Source organism: Triturus cristatus, chromosome 11, assembly GCF_964204655.1.
Source record: "Triturus cristatus chromosome 11, aTriCri1.1, whole genome shotgun sequence".
NCBI lineage: Eukaryota > Metazoa > Chordata > Amphibia > Caudata > Salamandridae > Triturus > Triturus cristatus.
Window position 1 is genome coordinate 748089097 of NC_140594.1, and position 15716 is coordinate 748104812.

General features: G+C 48.8%; 1 protein-coding gene and 1 long non-coding RNA gene across 3 annotated transcripts in view; one reads left to right on the forward strand and one right to left on the reverse strand.

Annotated features, from left to right (window-relative positions):
• Nucleotides 1–13503, reverse strand: part of LOC146785403 (uncharacterized) — a 259272-nt gene extending 245769 nt beyond the window's left edge. Inside the window, exon 1 of one of the 2 annotated variants that reach the window (XR_014970634.1) lies at nucleotides 13176–13503. This is a non-coding gene — a long non-coding RNA (uncharacterized LOC146785403). The remainder of the gene's footprint in view (nucleotides 1–13175) is intronic. The other variant, XR_014970635.1, reaches the window with a different exon arrangement.
• Nucleotides 1–15716, forward strand: part of LOC146785404 (alanine--glyoxylate aminotransferase-like) — a 309868-nt gene that overhangs the window by 210284 nt on the left and 83868 nt on the right. The window contains exon 3 of the mRNA XM_085634415.1: nucleotides 8341–8405. Coding sequence (XP_085490541.1) covers nucleotides 8341–8405 — 65 coding nt within the window. The remainder of the gene's footprint in view (nucleotides 1–8340; nucleotides 8406–15716) is intronic.

The window sequence follows — 15716 nt, forward strand, 5'->3', positions numbered from 1 at the left end:
AAGGGCTTGGAGGGCGTCGTCCACAATGTGGAGCATCGTTGTTTCAGTGCTGTGCCCCGGTCTGAATCCCGATTGGAAGTCATCGAGTAGGTGGAAGTTGTTGATGTGTTGACTTAGTTGGTGTTGTACGCATTTCTCTAACACTTTGGCTAATAAGGGTATATTGGAGATGGGTCTGAAATTGTCTGGTGAGGCAGGATCAAGTGTTGGTTTTTTTAGAATAGGGAGGACTTGGCCGGCTTTCAAGGGGTCCGGAATCGATCCCTGCTGGAGAGAGGCGTTGATTATCGCAGTCCAGTAAGGAACAATGGCATGGGAGGCTGCAGCAAGGCAGTTGGATGGTAGCGGGTCATTGAAGTGGTTGTTTGGGTTTAGGGAAGAGAGGACTTTAGCAATGGAGTCTTCGTCATAGACTTCGAAGTCAGTCCAGCAAGCTTCGTTTTTGGGTAAGGTCAGAGATGGAGGTGCAGAGGGAGGCGGTTGGTCATGAGGGGGTTGAGAGCAAGAGGCAGTACTGAGTTCAATTCCTAGGGAGGCAATTTTTTCGGCGAAGAAGGAGGAGAATTCATCCGAAGATATAAGAGATTTCGGGGATTCTTTAGGGGTTTTGGCCAGCTTGTTTGATTGGTGTTTAACCAGTTCAAAGAGCTTGCGGGGTCTATTCATGGCATTCCCCAGTTCAGATCTGAAGTATTCTTTTTTTGAGTTAAGGATGTGCTTGTTGTAGGAGTTTCTTGCCTGCCGGAGAAGTTTAAGGTGCTCAGTAGACGGGTGCTGTCTCCAGATTCTTTCAGATTGTCGTAGGGATCTCCTCTCTGAGTTGAGGGAAGCGGAGAACCAGGGGTTTCTGACTTTGATTTGTGTTCTTTTTAGCTTCAGTGGGGCAAGGTCATCTAGAATGTTTGATATAGACGCCGAGTAGTGTTCATAGAGGTCATTGATTGTAGTTGTGTTCGAGGTTGGGCAGAGGTCAAGTTTGCAGCGAGCCTCCAGCTTCATAAGGTCAAGGTTTTTGGTGTCCCTAACCCAACGTTTGGGAATCACCGGTTGTAGTGACTTTGTCTTGAGTGATCCAGGTAAGATGAAGGAGAGGGTGTGGTGGTCGGACCAGTCACAAGGGTCTATGGAGATGAGTTTGACTGCAGATTCCTTGGATATGATCCAGTCAAGGGTGGCTCCTTTTGAGTGAGTTGGTAGAGAGCAGGCTTGAGTCAGGGCTTGGTCATTTAGGAGGTCTTTGATGGTGTTGACGTAAGGGTCATTGGGGTCATTCCAATGCAGGTTGAAGTCACCAAGGAAGATCTCTTTGGAGTTAGAGGAAATTTTTGAAGTGATGACTTCCAGTAGGTGATCGGTGAAAGAGTCATTAGAGCCTGGGGGTGGTAAAAGATGTGCAAATTGCAAAGATGTAGGGCGTTGCTGGAGAGGGAGAGGGCGAGGTGCTCGCAGGAGTCGGTAGAGAGCGTTCCGCGTTCCTTGACCAGGAGGGAGGATCGGTAGATGCAGGCGATGCCTCCGCCCTTCCTGCTAGACTGCCTGTCTAGTCTAGCAATGTTGTAGTTAGGAGGGACTAATAAGTCCAGACAAGGGGAAGAGTATTCATTTAGCCAGGATTCGGTTAGAATAGTCAAAATGGCCGCCAAGGAGTAGGAGCACCTACGAGGAGCTCCTGGTTTTGGGGATTATCTTATGATATTTATCCCCGTTTAAAACCCTCTCTCCTTTCTCCTTCGCTGGAATTGAAGATCGCACTAGCGGACGGAACAAATCGCCCTACCTGCTGAGTGACGACCGCCGAGGCCTCTCTCGCCGAGTCCTCCCAGTGCAATCAAGCTCTGCTGCTAACACTGATTTTATGCCATCAGAGCCGAGCACTTGCCAAAGGCTGATAACAAACAGCAAGGGGTCACATGCAAGATTTCAGGGGTCCCAACAGGCGGCTTATGAGGTCACAGTTGCGACCCCTAATTGACATCCATGCATCACACTCATCCCCTAAGCCTCCGGCCCGCAAACAATTTCTCAGAAATCCAAAAATGCCATTGCTGGAGTTGTTACCCTGTAGCCTGAAAAGACACAACGAAAACAGGATGTAGGGAGAGTGGGATGATCTTAAATAAAGGAAGTTCTTTGTTGAGGGGTCTAGGAGGCTCAATGCCTCTCACATGTAATTAATCAAGGACAAATCCACATAGGAGGTAATGTTGATGAAATGCTTTGAGGAGGACACGGGTCAAGCAACAAATGTGTTGGAGTCTTCATATCCCTTACAGAGAATTATTGATGTACAATTGGACTGAACATTTCCAGGAAGTGCTGCATGATATTTTTAAGCAAACTAGTTATGTCAAATTCATTTTCTGAATTAGCCGTTTTAATTAAGCACACGCAGGATTGCAGAGGGCACACTGTATTACATCATTCGTATAACGCTTCAAACACCATTACGTACAGCATTGCTAAGAAATATTAGAAAAGCCAGTAAGTCCCAGAAGCTAGACCTACTGGCTTTGACAATGATTGATTCTGTATGCAATCATGGGTTAAACAGACTAGTGGGTGAGACGAAAAAGATAGCCCTTCAGATGCAAATGCAAGTGTTTTACTGCTAAAGGCCTAACATTAATACTTCAAGAGAAACGGGAAAAACACATTGCTTACCAGAACAATGTGAACCGCAGTAATTATACACGTCGAGAGACAGAGGAAGGAAAAATAATGCCCCAGTTACTTACCGGTAATCTTCATTACTCCGAGTCCTGGTCTTCCTTGCCACAGTAATCAGATAATAAGCTTTAGCCTCCCACAGAAACTCCCATGTCAAACGTCAGCATACTAGCCCCCAATCCCTCCAATTTGTCTGACATCCTCTTACTCCTATAAAGAGGAAGTCAACCCACATCACATCCTGCCACCAAAGCCACATTCAAGTAAAGATGAAGCCATATACAACAGGGCAAGGAGGGATGGGAAACTATACCATGGCGAAGGAAGTCCAGGACTCGAAGTAATGAAGATTACCAGTAAGTAACCGGGGCATTGCCTCCACCTCTGTCTTCCTCGCCACAGTAATTGCATAATGAGCAGATACCAATGCAAGGATCGACTTAATCAAGAACAAAGTGAAAACAGAAAACAAAGGAAGAGACTGTAGAATACAGTCCAAGCCAAAAAGAGAACAAAACGTTGCCACACAGAAACACACCAAATCAAAGTGTCGAACCAAATCAGCAAATGACAGTGATGCACCCCCACCAACCGTCAATTGAAAAGAGGACCATAAGGTAAGAGAAAAGATCCAAAGGGCCACAACACAGACACCCACCACGGACAACTCCATGACTGCAAGTCAAGAAGCAGCAATAGAAACAGCAGCCCATCCCCGATACCAACCACAACGTCGCCCAGGGAAGCAGAAGTCCAACAGAAGAGACTGCAAAATATGAGGGAAATGACTGAAACAACACAGGGCCAAAAAGGCTCAAAGAAGACAACCACCAAGCAGAACAGCACCATCCAGGACAGGCAAAACAACCACACTCAAAAACACACAAGAGAAGGACAAAACTCCTACCCCAGAGAGAGGATCAGGACAAAAAATACAAGGAGCACATCCACTGTACTGCTGTGTAAACAAGAAGCAACAACTGGAACAAGGTGGAGGGGAGCCCCCAATACCAACCATGCGGCCAAAAACGCAAAATGGTCGGACCTCCATCAGAGGACCCAACACCCCAAAGCGGCAGGTAGACAAGAATGCCACCAAAATACCACTGCAAGGGTCAGGAATGACAGCGCAATTGATTCCAGAGGACCAAACCGCTCCCTATGCCAAACACAGAACCCCAAAGGCAAACAAAACCAAGGAGGTGCCGCCACCGAAGGCCCAGGGAGCCACATCCCAAAATAAACCAAAACTAGAGATACAAGGGGCACCAGAGAGCCAAAAAAAGGACATCCAAATGCCTCCAAGAGCCTAACACAGAGCCCGAAGAGAGGAAGAGGACAACCGCAACCCAAAAACAGCAGACCAAAGAAACCAGCACTCGCAAGGGTTAAACATCGCAAAACAGCAAACCCATCCAAGCACATCAAGCACCAAAAGCAACCCAATGCGGGGCACAAGCGTGCAAGGAAAATGGACGGCGGGACTGCAGAACCAAAACAGCCCCAACACAGTACACCCTCCAGGCATCATGGCCAAACCCCCAACAGCCATGCCCGCTGGTGCAACGGCCACAACCCGGTGCTAGGAGCCGTGGACCCCGAAGCGGACACAGGTAAACAGGGAGATCCCCATGGGGCCAGACAGCCAAGATCAACAAGAGGGGAGACCGCAGGAGTCCCCGCCAGTCCGGACACACCAGAAGCACAGAGACCCACCCGCAACCCATAGGGAAGCAACGGAACTGGAGGTAAAACACAAAAGAGACCCAAGGGCAAACGAAAGACAATGTGACCACCCACCAAGCAGGCAGGAAAGGAATACACAAACAAAAATAGGGCAACCTGGCCCACATCATGGAGGCAAACTCCAAAAACAAGACCACCGAGCAAACGGAGGACCACAGACATCGGCAAGGAAAAAGAACACATTGAGGGAAAACTCCCAGAAAAAAAACAATGCTGCCACACAGCACACCTTCCAGGGTAAGGAAGCGCAAACAAAGACAAGAGCAGCAGAACAGCCCAGAAACAAAGGACCAGAAGCAGACGCCGTCAGGGACAACACACAGGTGGAAACACGAAGAACAAGATGGAGGCAGACCATACACAAATGTGACAACACGACACGGGAGGGGCAAATGCAAGGAACCGCAACAGAAAATTCTCCCCAGAAGCAGGAAAAACAGGCAGGCTGGATCCACAATCACATCACCAGAGCAGACAAAGCCGATAGATCAGGACGCCCACCCAGCAGGGGGGCAGCCATCAACACAACGCCAGAAGGTATAACATGGAAAAGATGGTTGAAAAAGGAAACACCACGACCAACCACAAACCAAAATCACCCCACCAGTGTTGTCACCCGAAAACCCAGAGGGAAAGCTGGAGAACACAGAACCAGTGGAAAAACACCTGAGAGAGGAACAGACACAGCTGGAGACTGGCTGCCCCAAGGAATCATCAGGAGGGAAACAGAGAAAAGACCCCGGAGACAAAGCGAATGAGGAACCGGGGAACACAGCCGTGCAAACCACCCCAGAACCCTGGTCACTAGGTACAACACTCGGGCCACCAGGAGGAAAACGAACCCGGCCCAAGAATAGAAAAGGGTAAAACTTGCGGCTGGACAAGACCAGACCACACAAGAGGCACCAAGACACCATGAACCCATAACACAGTGTCAACCCCCCCCCCCCCAAACCGAGTGTCCCACTGTCAAAAAAGGAGCAGCGACCAGCAAGGCAACCAGAGAAGGAAGAAAGAAATCCCCAACCCTCGGGAAGAAGACACAGGGGCAGGAACCACACATGAGGGAAAAAAGGGGCTAACCATCGTAAGTCCACCTCAGAACGGAAACACCAGAATTACCAACTCCAGAAAGAAAAGAGAACATCCCTCCCCCCCTTTCCAGAGAAGAAGGGACCGGAAAGAAAGCCCTGTCGGCCAGGAGCAACAGGATCCCACCTACCAAGGCCCACTGCAAAACGCCCGACCCCGCACAAGGATAGCATATTGGCCACCCACCGGGGAGTCCACCCTTAACCCTAAGCCAGGCATACTGTGGACCGAGAGATGGTAGCTGCAATCCGAACCCCCTGGGCTGGAAGCACCAAAAGTCTCACAGAGGCAAGCAAATGACTGCCCCACAACAACACAGGGACCAACAGCATGCGAATCACAGCCATCAACACAAACATGACCATCAAGGGTGGGGTGGGGGGGGAACAACTCAACCCCAGAGAAAGAAAGAGCATCAACAAAGCCCCTGGACAAAAAACCACCATGACAGAAACGGACACAGATGCAAGACCGCCATGGACGACCCAGCAGAAGAAGCAGCTGCACCCAGGGAGGCCAATAATGCCAGGCAACCCCCCAACCTGCAGTACAACATAGCCAGGGCAAAAAAGAAACCCATACCTTGCACAAACAGCACCGGCAGGGACCGGAGAAGTACCACAGCGACATAAGTGAAGAAGCCGAGGTCACTGCTCAATCTACAAAAAAATGGAGAACCGCCACACCACAAGACCCAACAGGCTCTGTGGAATCGGTGTCCACAGAAACAAACACCACTGCCACCCTCCACCAACACACCACAACATCATGGAGACAGATGAAAGGAGTGGCAGGGGCAAAGGCACACGACACAGGTAACGGGAAAGAAACCACAAACAATTCCCACTAAGCCACAGCCAGAAAGGCCATGCCCAGCTCAATGGGTTAGAGGACCACAGTAAAAACAGGACCCCAAACGCAACCAACAATGAGGGGACTGCAAAGGAGCAACCTCATGAGACCAAAAGCAACCGACAAAAGGCCACCGCAAGACACACAGAGAGCATCACCAGGATACGAACCCATGTCCCCGGAGGATCGTGCCACCAGAGACACACGTTTGAGCCATAGAGACACAGTGCCTACAACAGAGAGCCCCTGCGCCCCAAGGAGAGTCAGCCACACAATAGAGTGCGCAAACTAACACAATAAGATCCAAAATGACCTGCACAAGCAGAGGGCCCACAGACAATCAACAAGTGCACAATCATTCAACAGACACAGGACAAAGCATTAAGCTGGAACAGTACAATCAGAGCACCCAGCAATGAAAGTCGTGAGCAGGACAAGGCGGGCCAGAACAGACGCAAGCGTCCAGGAACCACACAGCAGGACCCTAAACTTGTAAAGGGACAGCACGTGGGGCAAAACCCCCAAAGCTGAAGAAAGCGCCCGCTACAGCCACAAATCATGCTCCTAGTCCCCACAGCAGGACTCCCAGGCAAGGCCACATAGAACGGCCAGGCGCACAGAACCAAAACACCCAGGGCAAAGGCAAGGCAGATAGTCATGCCTCAACAAGAGCACCAACACTGCCCAACGTCTCATACAGACCAGCAAGCTTGTACACCGCCCGGAATGCTGCAAATAATCCCTCAGGGCCACCCGTGAATGGAACCACCGCCCATACCACCGCCACTCCCACACTTTGCAGAGAGAGAGAACAGGAAGAAAGATGAAAATTCTACAGCACCAGGTATTTCTAGGCAGAGTCCCTTTTCAGGTAGTAACCAGGCATGACCTTGCTTAACGACTGAGAGCATACGAGATCAGGTGCATTCAGGGTCCTATGGCTGTAGGGCCAGGCAAGGCCAGAAAACAGCAACCGACCTTAGCTCACCATGGCCGGGTCACAATGACTGCGACCCACTGGCGAGTCCGCTCTAGCAGGACAAGGCCGGTAGAGGACGTGGCCAAACGAACCCAGCATGCAGTCCGCACTTGTACTCCCCGTGAGTCTGCTATAGCAGAACTGCCGAATCAGGTGAGTGCGAACATCAAAGAAACAGAGACAAGAGGTCACCCCGGCATGCCCAACACACCTCATCCCCGGAAACTAGAGTCAGCTAAAGCAGGACCTCAATCCCCACTCACCATACCAACCAGAAGACAGCACTCAGAGTAGTGCAGAAACCAAAAAACAGGACGTGATGTGGGATGACTTCCTCTTAATAGGAGGAAGAGGGCGTAGGCCATATTGGAGGGAAGAGAGGCTAGTATTCTGATTTTTTAATTGGGAGTTTCTGTGGGAGCTAAAGCTCATTATGTAATTACTATGGTGAGTAAGACGGAAGAGGAGGTAATGTCCTGTTACACCTCTTCCCTAGCACATCCTGGACCTAAAATTTAGTGCACCTTGCGTTAAACTAGTGCACCGCATGCTGCAGTTGCTTCCCCATCAGGGCCACTAGTGTGTAGGGCTTTGCCACAAAACTAAGTCTCACTCCATTAGTTTATGTGACTTTGCACCAACACCTAAGGGTGTTTGTGTTGTTTTGCACCAAGACATTCCTACTTAGCAATAATTAAAGAGGTTGGCCCTTTACAGCTCTTTGCAGTTTTGGTGGTGAACCAAGAGGGTCAACTTCTACCACTTTAGAGAAGAAATGTTGATCAACGCTGTTGTATGCCCATTGATGCACTGTGTGATCACTCATACAAAACCTTCAGTTGTTCTGGGCCAGAGAATATTCAGAGTAAGTGTATGTGCTTTAAAAGTCACAGTGTCATACAGATACATGCCTGATACTATGTGTGGAATTTGGTGGTTGACGAGGCCTTATATTGTGTATTCCAGTTACCTGATAAGTGCTTTTATTTATTATGTCTCCTTAGGTGCCATTGTACATCGCTTGGTGAAGTGTCCGGGTGAAAGCTTCACCCTTGACGAGGTAGAGAAGGTGAGTGATAGATCAGCAGATTGTTAATTGGACGTAACTAGGTTAACCCAGCAACGAATATTCTCAAAAGTATACTACCCAGCAGCCACCTACCATTCCTATGTTTTTTCATTTGTCTCTCTGTTTTGTTATGGTCAGTGGCAGCCAGTGACGTGTCAAAGTGGTGAGGCATAAAAGTTGGGACTGACTTTTAGGTAGGGGGCGAGTGAAGTAATCAAGCCCAACTACAAAGAGATCGCAAGCGGTAGCAAACCAGACAAACATTCCAAGACCCATTAAAGGGGAACAACATTTACAACGCAACTTTTACAACGCACTACACTTACAACGCATTTTTACAACGCAACATCCATTACAACGCATTCCATTACATAGAATGACACTACAACGCATTTTTAAAAACTATCTTTACAACGCATTCCATTACATCGCATACTACCTTTACAACGCATACCATTACAACGCATAATATTACACTACACTATCCAACACTTACCCTACTGTTGCACCCCCTGGAGTTAAAATAGTAATTTTTACCCTTATACTATCCAACACTTTCCCTACTGTTGCACCCCCTGGAGTTAGAATAGTAATTTTTACCCCTATACTATCCAACACTTACCCTACTGTTGCACCCCCTGGAGTTAGAATAGTAATTTTTACCCCTATACTATCCAACACTTACCCTACTGTTGCACCCCCTGGAGTTAGAATAGTAATTTTTACCCCTATACTATCCAACACTTTCCCTACTGTTGCACCCCCTGGAGTTAGAATAGTAATTTCTACCCCTATACTACCCAACACTTACCCTACTGTTGCACCCCCTGGAGTTAGAATAGTAATTTTTACCCCTATACTATCCAACACTTACCCTACTGTTGCACCCCCTGGAGTTAGAATAGTAATTTTTACCCCTATACTATCCAACACATTCCCTACTGTTGCACCCCCTGGAGTTAGAATAGTAATTTTTACCCCTATACTATCCAACACTTACCCTACTGTTGCACCCCCTGGAGTTAGAATAGCAATTTTTACCCCTATACTATCAAACACTTACCCTACTGTTGCACCCCCTGGAGTTAGAATAGTAATTTTTACCCCTATACTATCCAACACTTACCCTACTGTTGCACACCCTAGAGTTAGAATGGTAATTTTTACCCCTATACTATCCAACACTTACCCTACTGTTGCACCCCCTGGAGTTAGAAAAGTAATTTTTACCCCTATAATATCTAATACTTACCTTAAATGCAATTTAATAGTATGCATTGTAATGGTATGCGTTGTAAAGGTAGTATGCGATGTAATGGAATGCGTTGTAAAGGTAGTTTTTAAAAATGCGTTGTAGTGTCATGCTATGTATTGGAATGCGTTGTAATGGATGTTGCGTTGTAAAAAATGCGTTGTAAGTGCATACGTTGTAAAAGTGTGCGTTGTAACGACATACATCCCCCATTAAATGTCACAGTGACCTACCTTATTCGCCTGACACAAAGGAAACGCAAGGATGAAATATCAATATCTTGTTTTCTGTGTAAACCAGCAGCTTCTATATTAGGTTTCGTAGCACTGCGCTAACAGGCACTAACAACAGACACAAATATTAACCAGTTGAGTCGTTCACTTTTAAAATGATTATAAAGTAGAGCTTAGCAATGGAACATAAAATACTTATTCGTTCTATGTTGGATTTGGAGAGGGGTGCTCGAATCCAAGAGGTATTATAAAGTCACTGTGATGGTTTCTGGCAGCTGTACATCAGAAGCTCAGAAGCTGTTACTTTTACTAACTATTGACCAGTGCTTTAAATGGGAAAAAATAAGTGCAGGTACTCATTAAAATAAGCTAGAGCGGCAGACCCTGATGCAGAGGTCTAGCCCGGGACCAGGGTTCAATTCCCCGCCTCGGCGGGTCTTGGGCTCAAAAATTCCACGGACCTGATAATTCTCGCCTCGGTGCCATTCCAATCATGGAGTCCCACTCTGCAACTCTGGGCAATAGCTTGCTTAATCTCCACAACGGCCCCCACAACGCTAAGGATGCCTGGCCTCCAACTTGGGGGTGCCCAGGAGTGGACGCCTCACAAGGAAAGCCAGGATGGGTTCCACAGCGGTATTCGTACAAGCGCCTTGAGACCCTTGCGGGTGAGTAGTGCGCTATACAAGTATCAATTTACATATACATTTTGCAAGTGGGCGGGTCTATGGGCGGGGTTAAGGCCAAGATATGATGATACATAATGACTTCTATACCAGTTGCAGCATATATCAAAACACAACAGAGATGCATCTATGTTAACAAAACAGGTAAAATCATTACACAAAATGAAAGCCAAACAGGATAATATGTTAAAAATGTCCTTGTTTTGTAATATTTGCAACTTCTTTATGTCATACCGTTATTTGTTGTTGTTTGGCACAATGCTTTATATCTTCAAGCGTGCACACACACAAAGAAACAAGCAGACGTACACAAAAGCGGCTGAGCTAAGGACCTCTGAAGCGCCTTGGCTGTCAGACACAGCTTCTTCTCGGACAGCCTAGTGCTCACCACCACTAGCAGCCAATGAGCTTACCTTTCATGAGTACTGGTATCCTCCTAGGCAGTAGCGAAGTGCCGGTATTAACAGTGATAAAAATAAGAAGTGCTAGTACTCGGTACCTGTGAGTACCGGCCCATTTAAAGCACTGCCTCAGCCCTTTTCCCTATGGCCAGGCTCTTCCTGTCTCTTTCTGGTTCAGTGTCTTTACATCCACATCTACTCTCCATTCACGATTAACCTCTCATTTCTACCCAGCCTCTAACCTTCTCTCCCTGGTTCTGCCTCTCTTACTGCCACCTCTCGCTTACTTTCTCCACAAGTCTCTTACATTTTGTCACTGTTTTTCCCCCACTTGCCTCCTCTTCTCCCTTCCATGATGTACCCATACCCTAAATTTACCACCTGGCCAGTCATTTGTTGTCCTATATTTCGTTATTTGTGTTGATAGAGCACGTTTACTGTTGAGGCCTGTATTCTTAAATAAAGGTTTGTGCAAAAAAAACTTGCTTAATCAGGATTGATATTTTTTCCAGTAAATAAAAGCATAAATCATTTATTTACTTCAAACGTACAAAACTATTTCCAAGCTGTGAAAGGGTGTGTGTGTGGGCTTGTGTGCGTGTGTGCGCGTGTGACTGTGCGCATGTGTGTGTGACTATGCGCATGTGTGTGTGTGCGCGCGCACGCTTCGCTGCGCCCTGTACATTCTGCAGGGCAGCGATTTAAACTAAATTTCAGGCTAATGGTTAGTTCATTTCTCTTGATCAGACTCCTTCCTGGAATTAAAAGAGGCGATTCGATTGAAATTGCATGTGGTTCATCAAAAGCTAACCCAATTACTTCAAGAAATGCAGCAGATTTGAATTTGTGTTAATACAATTCCTAAGCGCCCTTTTAAAAACAGAACAAACATCTGGTATTTTTATCTGAAAAAAGTGGCAATTCTAACTTCAGCTGTCACCTCACTTGTATACCTTCCTCCCTTCCTGTTCCCTCTATGTTTTTCTCAGTTTCCCCCAACCGGATCCATTGCCAGTTGTCATGGGAGCTCATTTTTGGAGTGCTGCAGCGTTCCCTGCTATTCATTGCTCTTTGGGAAGGGCTGCCTTCACACCCAGGGTCCCTCGCTGTTATCATGTTAATACAGCCATTAGATTCGATAGGGAACACAAAGGAAAGCAGCTGAAAAAAGACAAACATAAGAAAACCGGCTTTGGGAAAGATGTAGGATTGTGTGGAACTGCCACTCTTTTCAGTATGGCCAGTGCAATACCTTACATAGACTGGATTACTGACCGGCAGCCCCAGGTCTGGCCATTTCACGCACCTGACAGAGAGGAGGGACAAGGGGGCGGGGGGCTACAGAACTTTCAGCAGAATGATTGTTCAACGCCTAATCAACAGTGCAGGGTCTGTCTAGCCCCTGCACTGTTAATCACAGCATTAAGCAAGCCCTCCCCAACCCCTGCAGTGTGGGGAAATTCTAATGGGCGCTACTGGACGTTAGCAGCGTCTCTGCAAAAGGCTACTTCAGGGACTCAGTGCAACTGCGAGATGCAGAAGCAGGGTGGCATTTGTCGTGCATCGGAGGCGATACCAAACCTTAGCCTGCCGTTCCCTCAATCAGAGTACCGGTACTCTCCCTGACTAAAGAAAAGTGCCGGTACTGATGGCAAGAAAAGCGGGGGGTGCCGGTACTCAGTACCGGTGAGTACCGGCCCATTTAAAGCACTAACTATTGACAGAAAGCTGGTTCCCCGCCAGCTTTCAAATGCTGTTACTCAGTTTTTGCCAGTAACGTAGCAAGGGGGCGTTGACCACCCCAGGTGGCATGAGCTTTGGGGGCGGCAGCCTCCTCCCCTGCTTACTTGTGGCCACACGGGTCGCCAAATGCAGTATTCGTTTGGCAGCTTCCCACCCCACTCTTACGGCAACCACTGGCGGCAAAAGCTGGGACCGTTACGGGCGGCAAAAGGACCAGCTACGCCACAGAATTTTGCGCAGCGTATTATCCTCCAGTGTAACGGTCTAGTTGTCGGAAAGACCGACAGCCCGGAAGGACATACACACATTGTAACACTCTCTGGCCAGGCGTGGCCAGAGAGAGTATAAATAAAAGGATGGAGGTCGGTCATGGGTTCCGGTCCGCACCAGCACACTGTTGTACTGTGTATTTATTGCCCAGCCTGCACACGCGCCTGTGTATAGCGAAGGCCTACCTGCGTCCAGTGCTGTGGACTCTACACTGGCGACGAAGGTGGGATGGATTGAACCCTCGAAGAACGTGCCGGAGTAAAGAACGGGTCACTCTGCTGACGGACGGCGAGTCGGAGGCCGTGTGATGCGCACACGCGCCTGATGCCCAGAAGAGTGACTCTCCGTCGCGCACTGCTGAAGCGACAGCGCCCGGTGTCTTCCCATGAGGCCCTGAGGTGTGAGCAGGCATCTCCCTGAGCGTGCGATCAACGGAGGCAACAGCGCGAGTGTGGCCGAGTTAACACATCGGCGTGAAGAAGCGCGCACGCGCTCTGTGCATGGCCTGCAGCACCAACTGAATGCCGGTAAGACTGGCGGGCAGATACATGCGCTCGCGTGAACTAGCGCTACCGGCGGTGCGCCAAGCACCCGACAGCTCAGCCGAAGACTGAGCGCTTCAAAGACTGTATGCAGCCTGTAACTGCCATGCACGAGGCAGCAAGCGTGGTGGGAGGTGTCAGAGCAAATCAGTGCTGAGGCTGAATAAAACACCCGGCTGATACTGCAAGCTCCACCGAATCTTGCAGAGGACACACACTGGGCAACATCACTAGGCTGCATAGGGTGCATTGGACAGACAAACAAGCATTAGTAAATGAAACTGGTGCAGTGGACAGACAAACAAGCATTGGTGAATGCAACTAGTGAATGGGAGTTTCATACAGTGAAAAGGCAAACCACATCCGCGAGGCATTCCATGAAGGCAGAGTAGGTGGAACCGCACGCTAGGGGTGAAATCTCAAGAGTGCATCCAACGAAGGGCAGAAGTGAGCAGGTGGTTACAATGGTGGATCAAGCAGCAGCAGGACCGAGCAAGCAACCGGTAGCACACGTGACCCCAGCGGCTCACATACACTCGCAAGTGAGCGCTCTACCCCCATTCAGTGAACTAATTGACCCCGCGACAGCGTCCCCTAGATGGAAAATATGGATTAGCCGCCTCGATAACTACTTCATTGCCACGAGGGAAACCGATGGAGCAGTAAAACGCTCTCTGCTGTTGCATTTCGCAGGGGATGAGATATATAAACTATTTGCGCACCTTCCGAACACGGGGCCTTCGACGGACTACGACGCAGCAGTCAGGGCGCTGAATGCGCACTTTGACCCACAACTTAACCCAGACTATGAGCGTTTCAAGCTACGTCAAGCGCGGCAAAGAGAAGGTGAATCTATGGATGCATTTCACGCCCGTCTCCGAGAGCTAGCTAGTACGTGCACGGAAGATGATCCGATCAAAGAAGCACGAGCACAGCTAATTCAAGGATGTAGAAACAAAACCTTGCGGACCCTAATTCTCCGACAACCTCGCATTTCGCTAGAAGACATACTAGTCCTAGCGAGGTCTCATGAACTCTCAGATGTGCGCGCGTCAGCAATGGAAGCCGCGCTCCACACCACGCCCGATCACACGGTAACGGTCAAGACGGAGCAGGTTGACGCCGTACGCACAACACCGCGTGGAGCACGTGGAAGGTGGCCTACCAGAACGACACGAAGGTCGCAGTGTGGATATTGTGGGAAGGAAGAACACCCTCAAGACAGTTGCCCGGCGAGAGGAAAAACGTGCACTAAATGTGGCATCATCAATCATTTTGTGAGTGTGTGCCGGGGAGGCACAAGGCCGAGAGGAGCATCCGTACGGAGACCGCCATACAGACAAGTAAAACAGTTATCGCTGGATGAGCCCGTGCAGTTGAGGCCGATGAGCACAAGAACCACGCAATGGCAATACTTGGAAGATTCATCAACAGAAAAGGAGGAAGAATGTCACTTCGTGTCATTTGTGAATGACCTCAAACGCCGGCGTCGCCCGCAACCTACATGTGCCATCAAGATAGCTGGAACTCCAGTCACAGCTCTCATCGACACAGGAGCGTCTGTGAACGTCATGGGCCGCCAACACTATCAGGTGCTCAAACCCCAACCAGTGCTAACACCGTCTAAAGTGAAAATTCTCACGTACGGAAGCCAAGTCCCACTCCCGTTGCGGGGCAAAATGTCAGTCCTTGTCCAGTCAGAAGGCCAGGAAGTCACCACAACTTTTCACGTCGTGGATAAAGAAGCTGACATCTTACTTGGGAGCCACACAGCCGAAGACCTCAGCCTAGTCAGGTTCGCCAATGCTGTGAAAACCACCCAAACCGAAGACATCCTAGACTCTTTCCCACAACTATTACAAGGGCTAGGAAGCATAAAGAGGCCTCCCATAAAGCTGCATATTGACACAGCGGTAAAGCAAGTGGCTCTACGACACCGGCGGATCCCATTTCACCTGAGGCCACTAGTTGAACAGGAACTACTGAAACTCGAACAGCAAGGGGTCATAGAGAAGGTGACGGGCCCGACCCCTTGGGTCTCGCCGATGGTGATCGCTGAAAAATCCCGTCAACCGGGAAAGATTAGGATATGTATAGACATGAGGATGCCCAACCAGGCTATAAAAAGGGAACGACATTTGACGCCTACCGTTGACGACATCCTAGCAGACCTGAATGGGTCAC